Genomic DNA, 18,248 nt, shown 5'->3' with positions numbered 1-18,248 from the left:
AAGTGGATGGTGGATGGATGGGTGTGTGGGTAGATAGGTGGATGGTGGATGGATGGGTGGATGGGTGGATGAGTGGATGGTAGATGGATTGGTCGGTGGGTAGATAGGTGGATGGATGGATGGCGGGTGGGTAGAGGATGGGTGGATGGTGGATGGGTAGATGGTGGATGGATGGGTGGATGGTGGATGGGTGGATGGTGAATGGGTGGATGGTGGATGCATGGGTGGGTGGGTAGATAGGTGGGTGGGTGGGTATATAGGTGGATGGGGGTATGCTGGATGGATGGGTGGATGAGTGGATGAGTGGATGGTGGATGGATGGGTCGGTGGGTAGATGGATGGATGGATGGTGGATGGGTAGGTGGTAGATGGATGGGTGGATGGTGGATGGATGGGTGGATGGTGAATGGGTGAATGGTGGATGCATGGGTGGGTGGGTAGATGGATGGATTGTGGATGGGCAGATGATGGATGGGTAGATGGTGCATGGATGGATGGATGATAGACTGATGGATGGATGATGGATGGATGGGGGATGAGTGGATGGTGGATGGGTGGATAGATAGGTGGGTGGATGGATGGATGGTAGATGGGTAGATGGTGGATGGATGGGGGATGAGTGGATGGTGGATGGGTGGATGGATGGGTGAGTGGGTAGATGGGTGGATGGCTGAGTAGATAGAGGGAGAAAGACCTGACACTCAGGTTGGCTCCATGGAAGCAGCATCTCCCACCTTCCAGCAGATGACTGAGTGGTGTCTGGTGGAGGAACTTGTCCAGCCCTTCCTGAGGTCTTACCCACCCCTCTGCAGCCTCAGAAGACACCCCCAGGGTGGAGGCCGCAAAGTGGGGGCTGGACAGGGTGCTAGGAGTGTAGGCCAAGCAGGGGCGGGCCGGCTGGGTACCAGATGCCGCTACCTGCCTCTGCCGCTGAGTCAGCATCACCATGGCAACTGGCCCTGCCGGATGCTTCTCTGGGCACATCCCCGTCACTGCAGCCACCACCGTCACAGCCGCCTCCTCACAGGGGGCAGGGGCAGGGGGAGCAGCTATTTTTACCCAGTTTGTGTGCAGCACTCAGGGGCCAGGGTGCTCACCTTCCCTATCCCCCCTCCCCGGTTCGTGTCAGCCCTACCATCTCCTGAAGGGGGTTTGGGGGGATGTTGTCACCTGGGGTGGGCATTGTGAGAACAGATGAGGGACATGTACAAGGGCTGAGTGGCTGGACTGCAGGAGAGAACAGAGCCAGAGGCAATGAAGGGGAAGACTGGGCATAGCAGGGAGCCACAGAGGGTGTGCGGAGGCCAAATGGGCACTCACAGAGGGCACAACAGGGATCCCTGTGACCCCGGGCAACCTCTACATCCCCAAAGCCTCCCCTGCCGCTTCTGGAGCATGAATAATGGTGGGAAAACGGAGGCAGGGAGAGCAGTCACGGGCTCCACCTGGGCTGGCCAAGGACTCAAGCCACCCCCCACCCTCCCTGCTTAGGATCTGGAGGCCCCTGTAATCCCCCATCTCTCCTCACCCCACGCTACGCCTCCTCCTGGATGTTCCCTTCACACACCTCAAATTCAGCTCGGGCACAGTGGCTTACGCCTGTAATCCCAACACTTTAGGAGCCCGAGGCTAGTCAATCACGAGGTCAAGAGGTCGAGACCAGCCTGGCCAATATGGTGAAATCCTGTCTACTAAAAATACAAAATTAGCTGGGCGTCGTGGCGTGCGCCTGTAATCCCAGCTACTCGGGAGTCTGAGACAGAAGAATCGCTTGAACCTGGTAGGCGGAGGTTGCAGTGAGCCAAGATCGCACCGCTATACTCCAGCCTGGGTGGGTGACAGAGAGAGAGACTGTGTCTCAAAAAACAAACAAATACTTCAAATTCCTACCCAAGGCCTTTGCACGTGCTACTCCAGTTTTCAGAAACACCCTTCCCTGGGGCATCCTCATGGTGGCCCTGCTGCTAGTATCATGGGTCCTCTGGCCCCCCCGACCCCACACTCCCCCCCGCCTGCTGTCATTTGCTTTCTCACCACCTGACTTTATTTATTTATTTTGAGATGGAGTCTCGCTCTGTCACCCAGGATGGAGTGCAGTGGCGCGATCTTGGCTCACTGCAAGCTCTGCCTTCTGGGTTCACGCCATTCTCCTGCCTCGGCCTCCTGAGTAGCTGGGACTACAGGCGTCCGCCACCATGCCCGGCTAATTTTTTTGTATTTTTAGTAGAGACGGGGTTTCACTGTGGTCTTGATCTCCTGACCTTGTGATCTGCCCGCCTCGGCCTCCCAAAGTGTTGGGATTACAGTGAGCCACCGCGCCCGGCCCTCACCACCTGACTTTATATCATTCCTTTCAGTTGTTCCCGTCTCAAGAATAAGGGGCCACTGAGTCACCTCACAGCACATGGCCCACACCTCACTTCACTGGGCCCTTCTCTGAAGTTTCAGGGACAGGGCGGGGACTTGGGTTGACGGATGGCTCCAAAGGCAGGGATGACCTTCCTTTCAGGCCACAGGGCCTTGTCAGAAGTCAGCAGTCAGTGGGTGAGCCCGGCCTGGAGGCTAAGATCAGGGCCAGGAGTTATCCCACCACAGGCTCCTCCCCGAAGCCGCCTTCTCCCGGAAGCCTGCCTAGGTGCCTCCAGGCCACACCCGGGGCTCCACCTTTCTTACCTGGTTGTCTCTCTGTCTGTCTTCCTCCTAGACTTTTTTCCTTCCTCCCTCTCTCGCAGTCCCTCCCTCCAACTCATTTTTTTTTTCTCTTGGTTTATTTCCAAGCCACGATATTGCTTTTCTCTTCCCCTATCTTCAATCTTTGGCCCTCCCATCAGGAGGCCCGATTTAGTACAGCCTCACCCAGAACGTTGGGGCCGTTCCCTTGGCCTCGATATACCCACTCAACAAATGGGCTTGTCCTAGAGCTTAAGGCCTGCCCCTGGGAGTAAGGGGAATTCCGGTGGCGGACACCCTTCCCCATCCCCGGTTCAGGGCCCCGGCGGGGAAGGAGTTAAGCACGCGCCGTCCCTTCCCCCCAGCTCTGCATTTAATTAGCAGTCCGGTGGGGCGGCCTCGCCGGGCGGGTGGGGGAAAGGGAGGGAGGGGGTGGAGAGGAGATGGGGGGAGACGGGAGGGAGGAGAAGGAGATGGAAGAGGGGAGGGGAAGCTGAAGAAGGAGGGGAAGAGAGAGGAGGGGATTGAAGGACGGGAGGAGAGGAGCGGGCGGGGGAACCAGCCCGGGAATCACAGCCCGCCTCGCAGGTGCCCCCGCGCCAGCCTGTTTCTTGGGGTGGAGTCCCCTCCCACACCCCCTTTTCAAGGCGGAGCCCAGCGCCCACACTAAATGTCAACTCTCCCCATTATCCGGTTGAGGAAACTGAGGCCATGCAGAGGTGGTGATGTGCCAGGTCGCAGCTCGGGGCAAACGTTTATTCGCAGGTATTTGCGCAATGGAAAACAAGCCCAAACCAGCACCAGGTCGTCGGGCGACCAGGAGGAGCCGGGAGGGGGCGGCAGTGTGGGACGCACGCTGGCGGGCTTAGCACCAGCCAGGCCACGCCCGTTCCCGTGCCTCAATTTCCCTCTCTGCACAGCTCCCAGTAAACTGCTTGCAGGGCCGGCCGCCCCCGCCCCCATCCCCGCGGCCTCCAGCGCCGCGTGGGGTGGGGGCCGGGCGGCCGAAGCCTCCGCGTCTACGCAGCACCAAATAGCCCTGACGTCGGCGCTGACGCCACCCGCCAGCTCGCGGCGGGGTCCGGCAGCCCCGGGAGATTAACTCTTCCACTGCTAAGGACAGCGCCCCTCCCCCTGAATTCTTCCTCCCCCTTCCATTAGGGGAGGGGCCGCAAGCCTAGGACCCAGCAGCTGGGCGAGGCCGGAGGCCTCCACCAGCCTCCAGGCCTCTGCCCGCGCCGTTCCCACCGCCTGGAATGCGCCTCCCGCCCCTACCCAACCCCGTGTTTACTGCGACTTCCCTCCCTTCGGCCTGGCCCTGACCCCTCGGGGCAGGGCGTGTCCCTGTCTGGCTGCTAGTCCCGGCCCGGGGTGGGGTCCTCTCTCCCCAGCAACTGGCTGTTTCCAAACTCAGTGGCTTTCCCCCCATTTTTCATTTGAGAACCATCGAAGACCAGGGAACTTTTGGACGTCACCTGGCCAGGGACTGAACGGCGCCGGCCCAGCTCCTGGGGCTCCCCGCCCCCACCCCTGTACGGAGGGGGGTGCCCAGTCTCCCGGCGGCGGAGAGGACCCCGCAGGCCCCGCCCTGCCCCAGGGGAAGTGAGAATAGGGCGCCCACCCCCGCATTTTCGCCACTTCCTCCCCGGGAGAGCTAGAGGCGAGGAGCAGGGGGGTGGCGGGAGGAAGGGGATGCGGGGGCAGCGGGAGGCGGGAAGGCGTGGGAGTTGAGGGAATCGGCCTCGGGTGCAGCAGGCGGGCGGGGAGTCTCTCCACTAATAATCATTGTGTAGCGCTTAAGGGCCCCATGTGCACGGCCTTTGGTACCACTCTGACAACTTTGGGGTCCCCCAAAGTTGCTCCTTCCTTGGGGTCCCTTCTGAATCAACGCGGACCCTGCCGGTGTCTTCCCATCCCCGCAGCCTGGGGCAGCCGTCTTCTCTCCACCCCCTCTGCCGCCTGCCTTGCCCCCAGTTCCATCTACTCCCCAGCTAGGGGCCCAGATCCCTTCCGCTGGCTGGGGCCAGGTCTAGCGCCCCTCTGCACCAGTCCGGACCCCTAAACTCGCTCCGGGAGCCCCCAGTCCTGGTGCAGAAATGCAGCCCACGGTGTGCAGGGCCGACTGGCTTCGAATCTGCCTTCCACATACTGAAGCCTTTCTTGGTTGACAGCCTCAGTTTGTCCATCCGATAAAAGGGGACAAAGCATATCTGCATGGCTCAGGCCTGTAATCCCAGCACTTTGGGAGGCCGAGACGGACGGATTACTTGAGGTCAGGAGTTCCAGACCAGCCTGGCCAACATGGTGAAATCCCGTCTGTACAAAAATACAAAAATTAGCCGGGCGTGGTGGCCCATGCCTGTAATCCCAGCTACTCAGGAGGCTGAGGCAGGAGAATCACTTGAATCCGGGAGGTGGAGGCTGCAGTGAGCCGAGATGGCGCCATTGCACTCCAGCCTGGGTGATAGAGCAAGACTCCGTCTTAAAAAAAAAAAAAAAAAAAAAAAGCATGCCTGGAGAATGGGTTTCTCATCTTGGCAGCATGAATACTTATGCTCATTCGTTAATTCATCCATTCATTATTTCACAAACTCATCCATTATGCTACTTACTGCATTCATTCCTTTACTCATTCACTCATTCATTGATTCAAACACCACAGACAGCCTGGGAGGGCGGCGAGCCACAGGGGCCCACATCTCAGTGTGGACAGACTCAGGGGCCCACAGGACCGTGGGTGGGGACAGCCCCAAGGCTGCAAATAAACGTTTTTCCTGAGCTGCATCCTGGCATGTCACCAAACCAAAACGAAGCCTCCCCAGAGAGGCCCCCGTGGGGTCCCCTGCCCAAGAGGCAGCTGCCTGCCACCTCCCCCACCCCTCCCCATTCAGGCACTACCCTACCCTCAGTCTGTCAGCGGGGAAATGGCTCAGTACCTAGAAAAGCCACGAGTATGTGGTCGGATGCAGGCGAAACCCACACATCATGGTGGGGGGCGGGGGGCACCTACAATAATGGGTTCCATGTTAACAAATCAACACACATTCCTCAAGCGCCTACTGTGTGCTGGGACCCACGGGACTGGAGCATCCGCCAAGTGGGTCCCTGTGGCCCATCCTGCCCTTCTGCTTGGGGCTTCCCTGCCTTTGATAAGACTCAGACATTCGAGGTCCAGCCCCAGCCCTGAATGTTCCTGAGGCGGGAATGCCTGACTTTGCTCTCATTTCATAGTTTTTTGGTTTCCTTCTATTTATAGCAAGAGAAACTGGTTTTCCATTCTTGGTGGTGACATGAAGGTTCCCCTTTGAAATATATTTACTGAAGTAAAAACAGAAAAGGGGGCCAACTTAAAGGAAAATCGTGAGACCAACCTGCAGCATGCTTCTGTAATGACCTTGCTTCCAGTCCCCCAGAACATCACCTCCAGGCGGTGAGGCCCCACCTGCCCAGCACACAGCGGGCACCCAGTAGAGCATGGTCACCGGGCGCAGTGGCTCACATCTATAGCCCCAGAACTTTCGGAGGTCGAGGCAGGCAGATCACTTGAGGTCAGGAGTTCCAGACCAGCCTGGCCAACATGGAGAAACCCCGTCTCTACTAAAAAACTACAAAAATTAGTCGGTGTGGTGGCAGGTGCCTGTAATCCCAGCTACTCTGGTGGCTGAGGCACAAGAATCGCTTGAACGCGGGAGGCAGAGGTTGCAGTGAGCTGAGAACGCACCACTGCACACCAGCCTGGGAGACAGAGTAACACTGTCTCCACAAAAAAAAAAAAAAAAGGCATTGTTGAATCGATGAATGATGGTATGTGAGTTTGGTCCAAAACAACCAAGAAAGAGACAAAAAACCAAACCAACTTTTTTTTTTTTTTTTTTTTGAGACAGGGTCTCACTCTGTTGCCCAGGCTGGAGTGCAGTGGCGCGATCTAACCTTACTGCAACCTCTGCCTCCCAGGTTCAAGTGATTCTCCTGCCTTGGCCTCCCGAGTAGCTAGGATTACAGGCATGCACCACCACACCCAGCTAATTTTTGTATTTTTAGTAGAGATGGGGTTTCACCATGTTGGCCAGGCTGGTCTTGATCTCCTCACCTTGTGATCCACCCGCCTTGGCCTCCCAACCAGCTAATTTTTATATCTGTTTGTAGAGATGGGTTCTTGCTATGTTGCCCAGGCTGCTCTTGAACTTCTGGGCTCATGAGATCCATCTGAAACCCAAAGGGCTGGGATTACAAGCATGAGCCACCCTGCTCAGACTACAAACCAATTTATCTTTTTTTTTTTTTTTTTTTTTTTTTGAGACAGAATCTCGATCTGTCGCCCAGGCTGGAGTGCAGAGGCGCGATCTCGGCTCACTGCAAGCTCTGCCTCCCGGGTTCACACCATTCTCTTGCCTCAGCCTCCCGAGTAGCTGGGACTACAGGTGCCCGCCACCACGCCTGGCTAATTTTTTTGTTTTTTTTTTTTTGTATTTTTAGTAGAGACGGGTTTTCATCATGTTAGCCAGGATGGTCTCGATCTCCTGACCTTGTGATCCACCTGCCCCGGCCTCCCAAAGTGGTGGGATTACAGGCATGAGCTACCGCGTCCGGCCTCTTTTTTTTTTTTTTTTTAAGAGACAGGGGTATTGTTACATTGACCAGGTTGGTCTTGAATGCTTGGCTTCAAGCAATCCTCCTGCCTCAGCCTCCCAAAGTGCTAAGATTACAGGGATAAGCCACTTTGCCTGGCCCAAACCAATTTCTGAAGTTGGGCTAAAGAAAGCAAATTCACCACCCTCTGATTCCCAAACCCTCTGGTTTTCCAATATCTACCTGTGAAATGGCCTAACCCAGGCCTAGGCATACAGGAAGTGCACATTAAATGCATGCTGGATAAGTACAGGGGTCCTGCTTGTCCTAGGGTGGAGTAGGAGGGTAAGTGGTATGGGAAGTTCTTTTCTCCTTGTGCTATAAGAGGCTTTGGAGACTGATTCTAGATGGTCAATCAGCAAACACTTGACTGAACCATTCTTCTAGGCCTGCCCAGTTAGTAAAAATGGTCATAAAGCTGGCAGAGCCAGGTTCAATCTGGTTCCATCAATGCTGAAGGGAGGCTGACTGTGCCTCAGTTTCCTCATCTGTAAAATGGTTTTGTGAGGCAGGATGGATCCGGTGCCAGTCCAGAGGGCAGGGCCTGGGTCCCCTCCGAGAGGCTGGGCAGACACCTGCGCTGGACTGGGGACAGACTGTGTTTCCTGCTCCTGGAGAGGGCGGAAGCCTGGCAGGAGGGGAACAGAGAGGCCTCAGCCTTCTCGGGTAACTTGATCCTCAGGAATGTTTGGGCCAGACAGCGCCCCCAGCCCGAGTCTGGCGCCCGGCCCCCGACCGCCCTCCGGGGGTCCCCGTCGGGGCACTTTCCCTGCAAGCCCCGCCCCTACCAGCCTAAGGGTCCTAAGCGCCGGTTTAGAATCCTCACAAGCCCCACCTCCCCGCTGTGGGGTCTTGAGTGCCTGGCTCCACCTCATCCCTGCGGTTGCCTGCTTAACTCGTTTTTCTTTGGGGCTTTCCGATTTATCAAGGTGATTTTTGGTTTCTGGGTGTTCAACTAAGACTAAAAATTAAACTGCAGCCTCAACTTACCCGGGCCCAAGTGATCCTCCCACCTCACCCTCCCAAGTAGCTGGGACCACAGGCATGTACCACCATGCCCAGCTAACTTTTTTATTTTTGTAGAGAAGAGGTCTCGCTAGATTGCTCAGGCTGGTCTCAAACTCCTGGGCTCAAGCGACCCTCCCGCCTCGGCCTCCCAATGTGCTGGGATTACTGGCGTGAGCCACTGTGCCCGGCCTGCAGGTTGCTATAAACAAGAAATCTCTTTGCGCTGTGGAAGGACTACAGCCGCAGCGATTCAAACCCCGGTGGCAGCGCAGCGTCAAGTTCCGTTTCTGTTTGGAGCGCAGGGTTCTCTCTGGCCTGGCCTGTACGACTCTGGGCACGTCGCCTGCCCCCTCCAGACACTGTCCTGAGAAGTGGGATAACGTCCCTCGCCACTGGTGGAGCTGCTGCTGGGATAAAGGTGAAAATGCGGAGTCCGGGACCAAGCCCTATTGTTGCCCCAACCTCATCTGCAACTTTCACTGCCTTGGAGACAAATCCCTCCGGAGCAGAGGTGGAGGCCTCGGCACTCCCCTTCTCTTCCTTTGGCACTCACTGGCTTCCCAATCCAGTCCCACCTGCCTCCCCACCTTCTAGAAATGTGTCCAGCTGGCTCCTGTCCTGGGGCCTTTGAACTGGCTGTTCCTACTACAGGAACACTCTGATCCCCCAGTATTTGGCAATTAGGTCCAGCTTGTCTGTCATTTGGTGTTACATCCTGGGCCACCCCTCCCAGATTACCCGACTCTAAAATATCAGCCCCCTCCATTACCATCTATGGCGGGGACACCATTGATTCTCCTGAAAACTGCGCTGCTCTGGCTCTCCCTTGGTGTGGGGGCCTACAAAGGTGCAGATGTTGGTCTCATTCATGTGTGCCCTTTCCCCTGGCTTACTGTAGGTGCTCAATCAGTGTATGTGGAGTGAATGAAAGAAAGTTCTCTCTAGTTAATTGCGTGGGACTAGCTGATGGAGTTAGACACTCCATGCCCATATGTCCAAAGTGGCTTCAGATCTGCCCCTGAGGAACTCCCATTCTGGGAGGACAGAGCTGGACCAACAGGTGCTGTAGGTTCAGGGCTGGGACCAATGGAAGGACAGGAATGGGGTGTCCGGGAGAGCTCTCTGGCTGGGAGAAGGAAGGAGAGGGTGGGAAAGGGAATTGAGGCGGAGCAACAGAAAACGTAAAGAAAAAGAAAAAGGGAGGCTGGGTGCAGTGGCTCAAGCCTGTAATCCCAGCACTTCGGGAAGCTGAGGCAGGCGGATCATGAGGTCAGGCATTCAAGACCAGCCTGACCAACATCGTGAAACCCTGTCTCTACCAAAAAATACAAAAAAATTAGCCGGGTGTGTTGGCGTCTGCCTGTAATCCCAGCTACTTAGGGAGGCTGAGGCAGGAAAATTGCTTGAACCCGGGAGGGAGAGGTTGCAGTGAGCCAAGATCAAACCACTGCACTCCAGCCTGGGCGACAGAGTGAGACTCCATCTCAAAAAAAAAAAAAAAAAAAAAAAAAAGGAGCCCTTGGGGGTGGCAAAGGCAGCTTCACACACTTAGGGGCCAGAAGAGGCCTTCCCCATCCTGCCCTGAAGACCTCTCCATTCCCTTCTATGGAGGAGACAGAACAAGACACAGATGGGGGACAGACAGGTCTTAGCCAGATGGAGAGGATCGATGGCAGTCCTAGGGGACATGGTCAGGAAGGGTTTCTTGGAGAAGGGGGCACTGGTGGTGGGTTTTGAAGGATGAATAGGAGTTCGCCAAGAGTGTAAGGGTATTCCAAGATGAGAGAACTCAAAACCAAAGAACTGAAGTTACGTTTGGCCAAATAATACAAGCATAGAAAGCATTTATTGACCCCTTACTATTTTTTTCTTTCTTTCTTTTTTTTTTTTTTTGAGATGGAGTCTCACTCTGTTGCCCAGGCTGGAGTGCAGTGGCGCGATCTCAACTCACCGCAACCTCCTACTACTGGGTTCAAGTGATTCTCCTGCCTCAGCCTCCCGAGTAGCTGGGACTACAGGCGCGCGCCACCGTGCTCAGCTAATTTTTGTATTTTTAGTAGAGACAGGGTTTCACTATGTTGGCCAGGCTGGTCTCGAACTCCTGACCTCGTGATCTGTCCGCCTCAGCCTCCCAAAGTGCTAAGATTACAGGCGTGAGCCACTGCACCTGGCCTGACCCCTTACTATTTCTTCAAATCCATTAAAAATCGCAATACTCCACAAAGTAGGTAGGCTTATTTGCTCAATTTTCATGAAGGAAAACAGGCTCCAAGAGGTAACAGGCCTCTGCATCTCACCTGCCTTCCTCCAGGAAAGTGCTCCACTCAGCTCAGGCTGTCTCAGCCCACAATTAACCAGATCATCCCCCCAGCTGCCAAGGCTGAGGCCCAAGGTCAGGGCAGGGCCTCTGTAGGCTGCCCACTCGCCCTCCTGCCTCAGGGAGAGGCATAAGCCCATCTCCTCCACTCTGGCCCCACTGCACGGGGCCCAGAGACGGGTTCCCAGGGAAGGGCTGGCTACAGGTCTGGGGGCTGGATCTTGTCCCACTAGGAATCTCTTTGTCCAGGGTAGAACCTGGGCCAGAGAGCACAGAGACCCACGGATCTGAGTATGTATCTATGTGTGTGTACCTGTGTCTGTCCATACAACACAAATATGGACACACACAGGTGCACACACAGACATACACTCCAATAGGCAGACAGACACCTTCCTAACCTATCTAGAGACAAAACAAACCCACAGCCCCAGTTCCCTGAGGTGCACACACAGACATACACTCCAATAGGCAGACAGACACCTTCCTAACTCATCTAGAGACAAAACAAACCCACAGCCCCAGTTCCCTGCCCTGGCAATTCGGATCCCAGGCCTGCCAGGCCAGGTCTTTATTATTATTATTATTATTTAGGCAGAGTTTCGCTCTTGTTGCCCAGGCTGGAGTGCAATGGCGCAGTCTCGGCTCATCGAAACCTCCAGCTCCTGGGTTCAAGCGATTCTCCTGCCTCAGCCTCCCAAGTAGCTGGGATTACAGGCATGCGCCACCATGCCTGGCTAATTTTGTATTTTTAGTAGAGATGGGGTTTCTCCATGTTGGTCAGGCTGGTCTTGAACTCCCTAACTCAGGTGATCCGCCTGCCTTGGCCTCCCCAAGTGCTGAGATTACAGGCGTGAGCCACCGCACCCAGCCTATTATTATTATTATTATTGAGACGGATTCTCACTCTGTTGCCCAGGCTGGAGTGCAGTAGCACAATCTTGGCTCACTGCAGCCTCCATATCCCAGGTTCAAGCAATTCCCCTGCCTCAGCCTCCCCAGCAGTAGGGACTAAAGGTGTGTGCCGCCATGCCCAGCTAATTTTTGTATTTTTAGTAGAGATGGGGTTTCACCATGTTGGATAGGATGGTCTTGATCTCCTGACCTCGTGATCCACCGCCTTGGCCTCCCAAAGTGCTGGGATTACAGGAGTGAGCCACCATGCCCGGCCAGGTCTTTTTTATTATTATTATTATTTTGAGACAGAGTCTTGCTCTGTTGGCCAGGCTGGAGTGCAGTGGCATGATTTCAGCTCACTGCAACCTCCATCTCCTGGGTTCAAGTGATTCTCCTGACTTTCTCCAGAGCAGCTGGGATTACAGGTGCGTTCCCCACGCCTGGCTAACTTTTGTATTTTTAGTAGAGACAGGGTTTTGCCATATTGGCCAGGCTAGTCTTGAACTCCTGACCTCAGATGATTTGCCCGCCTCAGCCTCCCAAAGTGCTGATTACAGGTGTGAGCCACCTCGCCCAGCCTATTATTTTTTTTCTTTTTCTTTCTTTTTTTTTTTTTTGAGATGCAGTCTCACTCTGTTGCCCAGGCTGGAGTGCAATGGTGCAATCTCAGCTCACTGCAACCTCTGCCTCCCAGGTTCAAGTGATTCTCCTGCCTTAGCCTCCTGAGTAGCTGGGATTACAGGCACCTACCACTACGCCTGGCTAATTTTTTTTTTCTTTCTTTTATTTGAGACAGAGTCTTGCTGTGTTGCCCAGGCTGGAGTGCAGTGGCACAATCTCGGATCACTGCAAGCTCCGCCTCCCAGGTTCACGCCATTCTCCTGCCTCAGCCTCCCGAGTAGCTGGGACTACAGGTGCCCACCACCACACCCGGCTAATTTTTTTTTTTTTGTATTTTTCAGTAGAGACGGGGTTTCACCGTGTTAACCAGGATGGTCTGGATCTCCTGACCACATGATCCGCCTGCCTCGGCCTCCCAAAGTGCTGGGATTACAGGCGTGAGCCACCGCGCCCAGCCTAATTCATTTTCAATAGAGACAGGGTTTCACCATGTTAGTCAGGCTGGTCTCAAACTCCTGACCTCAGATGCCTGCTTCAGCTTTCCAAAGTGCTGGGATTACAGGCAGGAGCCACCGCGCGACCAACAGGCCACCTCTCTTGGCGATGAGGACAGCCTCCCCTATGGCCTTCATGCCCCAGGGCCCAGCTGGAGGCAGAGCCAGGTGAGTAAGGACGGTAGAAAAGGAGTAACGAATGCCCACTGGCCAGGCAGACAAACTGAGGCTAGAGACCACCCACACAAGCAACCTTTTGTTGCATTCGCCTTTTTTATTTTTATTTTTTGAGACTGGAGTCTCACTCTGTCTCCCAGGCTGGAGTGCAGTGGCACAATCTCAGCTCACTGCAACCTCTGCCTCCCGGGATCAAGCGATTCTCATGTCTCAGCCTCCTGAGTAGCTGGGATTACAGGTGCACACCACCACACCCGGTTAATTTTTGTATTTTTGGTACAGATGGGGTTTCACCATTTCGGCCAGGCTGGTCTTGAACTCCTGACCTCAAGTGAGCTGCCTGCCTCGGCCTCCCAAGGTGCTGGGATTACACGCATGAGCCACCACACCCAGCCCGGCATTCACCTTTAATACCGAGTATCCATTCTATATTAGGCTGTGTCAGCAGGCTCAGCATAGGCAATGTCCCTGACCTTAAGGGTCTATGGTCCACTCCATCATTCTGGTAGATTCAGAGTCTACAATAAAGGAATAAAGTCTGGGGGTGGGGCACTTCCTGAAGTCTTTGCCCTGGGGGAAGGGAGTACCACGCAGAGGGCATAGCACGTGCAAAGGCCCAGAGGTAGGATTAGTCCTGCAACTGGGAGGCCAAGGATGAGAGAGAGGGAGGGGAAGGTCAGGGAAAGGAGGGTGTGAGCTCCATCCAGACAGAGGTGGGGAGCTGGAGGGGTGCATGCAGAGGCTGTAGGTCAGATCCAGAAGTCCTAAGGATCCCTTGTGAGTATTGGTGGGGTGGGTCCATCTCTCCTCCCTCACACCCCCTTCCCAGCCAGTCTTAATAGTGGCCCATTAAGCCCTAACAGCCATGATAGTGGTAACAAGCAGGTAATAATTATAGCCGGCATTCCTGCCTCATCAGCCCAGCCCCTGGAGTTGGGCACCCTCGCCCAGGACATCACAGCCCTGGCAGACCTGGGGTTAAAACGTAGGCGGCGGAAAGAAGGGGCTACGCAGGGGCCTGGACTCCCAGGTTCTAGGGTTCTAAGGGTGGATGAGAGCTCAGGCCTAGTCACAGCCCTGGCCCTGCTGTGACTCCTAGCTAACTCTCGGGGGATAGTCACTCCACCTCTCTGAGCCCAGTTTCCCATCTGTAAAGGCAGGAAGTCGGACTCCTGATTCTACAACGCACTCAGTGAAAACGATCGGGATCCAAGCGCTTCCAGCAACTTCTGGCGACCCTCCTCTCCCCTCCCCGGTCTCTCCCTGAGCAATCACACGCGGAGTGGAAGGAGGGAGGGAAGGAGGGAGGGTGGGGAACGCAGACCTGCCCCACACCCCCGGCGAGCCCCCGGACACAGCCCCACCAGGCCTCCAGCCCCAAGTCCGCACAAAGCCCCTCCAGAAGGCGCGCTAGGGGAGGCGCTGGCAGCACAGCAGAGCAGGAGGCGCCAAGGAGTTATTTATCCATGCGGGACCCCATCCCCCTCCAGTCCCCGGAGGCCGGCACCGCCCCCGCCCCCGCCCGGCCGGGGCCCCACGCGCGGACACGGGGCGGGGCTTCGGGGAGGGCAGGCGCCTGGTGGCCCGGGCCCATCACGCCACCCGGGACGTGCCTTGGCGGAGGCGGCGCCGGGGAGATCGGTCGTACACAGCGGTCCCGAGGCGGGGTGACCCGGCCCGGGCGCGCGACCCGCCCCCATGACGTCAACCCACAAGGCAGCGCGCTGTTGTGCCGTTTACCGCGCGTCGCCGCGGCAACGACTGCCGGGCGGGCGTCGGTGGCTTGGCCCCGCCCCTCCATGCAAATGAGCGACGTCACCCGCACCCAATGGCGAACGGGGGCGGTGAGCTCATCGCGCCGAGCCGAGGCTATAAGAGGGCGCACGAGCGGCGCGGCGCAGGAGCCGCCGCCAGCGGAGGGCCGGGCGCAGCGGCCGCGGCCGGGGCGGGCGCAGGGCCGAGCGGACGGGGGGGGCGCGGGCCCCCCGGGAGGCCGCGGCCACTCCCCCCCGGGCCGGCGCGGCGGGGGAGGCGGAGGATGGAAACACCCTTCTACGGCGATGAGGCGCTGAGCGGCCTGGGCGGCGGCGCCAGTGGCAGCGGCGGCAGCTTCGCGTCCCCGGGCCGCCTGTTCTCCGGGGCGCCCCCGACGGCCGCGGCCGGCAGCATGATGAAGAAGGACGCGCTGACGCTGAGCCTGAGTGAGCAGGTGGCGGCGGCGCTGAAGCCTGCGGCCGCACCGCCTCCAACCCCCCTGCGCGCCGACGGCGCCCCCAGCGCGGCACCCCCCGACGGCCTGCTCGCCTCTCCCGACCTGGGGCTGCTGAAGCTGGCCTCCCCTGAGCTCGAGCGCCTCATTATCCAGTCCAACGGGCTGGTCACCACCACGCCGACGAGCACACAGTTCATCTACCCGAAGGTGGCGGCCAGCGAGGAGCAGGAGTTCGCCGAGGGCTTCGTCAAGGCCCTGGAGGATTTACACAAGCAGAACCAACTTGGTGCGGGCGCGGCCGCCGCTGCCGCCGCCGCCGCCGCCGCCGCCGGGGGGCCCTCGGGCACGGCCACGGGCTCCGCGCCCCCCGGCGAGCTGGCCCCGGCGGCGGCCGCGCCCGAGGCGCCCGTCTACGCGAACCTGAGTAGCTACGCGGGCGGCGCCGGGGGCGCGGGGGGCGCCGCGACGGTCGCCTTCGCTGCCGAACCCGTGCCCTTCCCGCCGCCGCCACCCCCGGGTGCGCTGGGGCCGCCGCGCCTGGCTGCGCTCAAGGACGAGCCACAGACGGTGCCCGACGTGCCGAGCTTCGGCGAGAGCCCGCCGCTGTCGCCCATCGACATGGACACGCAGGAGCGCATCAAGGCGGAGCGCAAGCGGCTGCGCAACCGCATCGCCGCCTCCAAGTGCCGCAAGCGCAAGCTGGAGCGCATCTCGCGCCTGGAGGAGAAAGTGAAGACCCTTAAGAGCCAGAACACGGAGCTGGCGTCCACAGCGAGCCTGCTGCGCGAGCAGGTGGCGCAGCTCAAGCAGAAAGTCCTCAGCCACGTCAACAGCGGCTGCCAGCTGCTGCCCCAGCACCAGGTGCCCGCGTACTGAGTCCGCGCGCGGGGCGCATGCGCGGCCACCCTCCCCGAGGGGCGGGCTCGCGGGGGGGTGTCGTGGGCGCCCCGGACTTGGAGAGGGTGCCGCCCTGGGGACCCCCCTTCCCCCAAGTGTGCCGAGGAACTCAGGGCGCGGCCCCTGGGGATCCCCCCCGAGGGTGCCCAGGACTCGGAAGGGGCGCCCCGGACTCGACAAGCTGGACCCCCTGCTCCCGGGGGGGCGAGCGCATGACCCCCCGCCCTCGCGCTGCCTCTGTCCCCCGCGCGGCCGCCCTGTGTTGCACAAACCCGCGCGTCTCGGCTGCCACCTTGTACACCGCGCAGCGGAAGGGGGCTCCGAGGGGGCGCAGCCTCAAACCCTGCCTTTCCTTTCCTTTTACTTTTTTTTTTTTCCTTTGGAAGAGAGAAGAACAGAGTGTTCGATTCTGCCCTATTTATGTTTCTACTCGGGAACAAACGTTGGTTGTGTGTGTGTGTGTTTTCTTGTGTTGGTTTTTTAAAGAAATGGGAAGAAGAAAAAAAATTCTCCGCCCCTTTCCTCGATCTCGCTTCCCCCTTCGGTTCTTTCGACTGGTCCCCCCTCCCTTTTCTGTTTTGTTTTGTTTTGCTACGAGTCCACATTCCTGTTTGTAATCCTTGGTTCGCCCGGTTTTCTGTTTTCAGTAAAGTCTCGTTACGCCAGCTCGGCTCTCCGCCTCCTTCTTCCCCCGCCGGGGCCTGGCGGGCTGGGCGGGGCCTGGCCCGCTTCCCCCCCCACACCCCCGCCTCTCTCTCCTCTCTCTGCCCCCAGCTCCTCCCCTTGTTGGGAGCGAGCTGAGAGCGGACGTCCGAGACGGGCCCGCACATCTGGCGCGCAGCGAGCGCCCTCTAGACGCGCCTGGGCGCGGGGCCGGCTGATGTCGAGGTTGGGGAAGGGTCTTGGGGTCTTTGACCTGCGTTTGGAACTAGCTAATGCCCCCTTGCCTTTCGGGAAGGAGAGATTTCGAGGTGGAAAGGGCACAGCCCCAGCCCAAGGCAGGAAGGAAGAGGCAGATACTTACTGAACTTTTTAATCTTTTGGGCCTTGGTTTGCCTGTCTGTAAAATGGGGAGAACAGTAAAAAAAAACTTGCCCCATAAAGTTGTGATGATTAAGAAAGTTTATATTTACAGAGCATTGCTTGGCTTACAGTGTAAGCTTTTATTCTCGTTTGGTGGATGGACCCAGTACCAGGAGGAAGGTGGCACAGGTGGGATCTGACTGACCCAAGAGGTCTGCCTCCAGGACTGGGATTTTCCAAATAGCTCCCTGAAGTTCGCTCCTCCTCCTCCTCCCAACATCCTACTCCCCACTTTGAAGAAACCTAAGGTTCAGAGAGGTTGAGCAACTGCCTTGACACCACACAGCTTTTTAAGGAGACTGTGCAGAGACACTCCAACCTTGGACTCCTCACTTCCAGAGCCTTGATCCAGGCTTCCTGCTTCTCCTGCCTGCTCTGCCCTTTGCTGTTAAGACCCTGCCCCTTGGGCTTCCGACTCATCGGGGGCCCTGAGGGATGTGAATATTAGTGGCCGAGGTTACACAGCAAGTAGGGCTGGTGGCCATGTGTACCTAGCCAGCCCTGTTAGGGAGGGCCACTGAATTGTACCCATTTTACAGATGAAGAAACTTACAGAGAATGGCCACTGTCCCTTGGTCATGGAGAAAGGACTTGCCACCAAGTTATGTTGGGGTTGGTTTGCTTGAGACAGAGTCTCGCTGTCGCCCAGGCTGGAGTGCAGTGGCGCCATCTAGGCTCACTGCAAGCTCCGCCTCCCGGGTTCATGCCATTCTCCTGCCTCAGCCTCCCGAGTAGCTGGGACTACAGGTGCCTGCCACCATGCCTGGCTAATTTTTTGTATTTTTAGTAGAGACGGGGTTTCACCGTGTTAGCCAGGATGGTCTCGATCTCCTGACCTCGTTATCCACTGCCTCGGCCTCCCGAAGTGCTGGCATTTCAGGCGTGAGCTACTGTGCCAGGCCAACAGCCCTGTTAAATGGCAGAGCAGAGATTCAAACCCAGACGTCTTGCCTGCCCGCCTGCCCGCAAGTGGTCTAAGGCAAGAGGCCTCTGAGGAGCCCTGCAGAGAGGTACTTTCTTTTTGTTTTCTTTCTCTTTTCTTTCTTTTTTTTTTTTTTTTTTTGAGACTGAGTCTTCCTCTGTGTCGCCCAGGCTGGAAATAGTCTGATCTTAGCTTACCGCAACCTCTGCCTCCCAGGTTCAAGCGATTCTTTTGCCTCAGCCTCTTGATTAGCTGGGATGACAGGCGCCCGCCACCATGCCCAGCTAAATTTTTTTTTTGTATTTTTAGTAGAGACAGGGT

At 57.3% G+C, this 18,248-nt stretch overlaps 1 protein-coding gene across 1 annotated transcript; it reads left to right on the top strand.

Annotated features, from left to right (window-relative positions):
• Positions 1-14,704: 14,704 nt before the first annotated feature.
• LOC105487405 (JunD proto-oncogene, AP-1 transcription factor subunit) lies at positions 14,705-16,587 on the top strand. The gene has a single exon (XM_011750880.3). The coding sequence runs from the start codon at positions 14,852-14,854 to the stop codon at positions 15,899-15,901; it is 1,050 nt and encodes a 349-aa protein (XP_011749182.1). The 5' UTR covers positions 14,705-14,851; the 3' UTR covers positions 15,902-16,587.
• Positions 16,588-18,248: the final 1,661 nt, after the last annotated feature.

The sequence above is a fragment of the Macaca nemestrina genome, chromosome 20 (genome assembly GCF_043159975.1).
Source record: "Macaca nemestrina isolate mMacNem1 chromosome 20, mMacNem.hap1, whole genome shotgun sequence".
NCBI classification, from domain to species: domain Eukaryota; kingdom Metazoa; phylum Chordata; class Mammalia; order Primates; family Cercopithecidae; genus Macaca; species Macaca nemestrina.
This window is presented reverse-complemented; position numbering and strand designations above follow the sequence as displayed.

Coding starts and splice junctions, on each gene's coding strand:
- LOC105487405 (XM_011750880.3), top strand. CDS start 14,852: ATGGAAACACCCTTCTACGGCGATGAGGCGCTGAGCGGCCTGGGCGGC.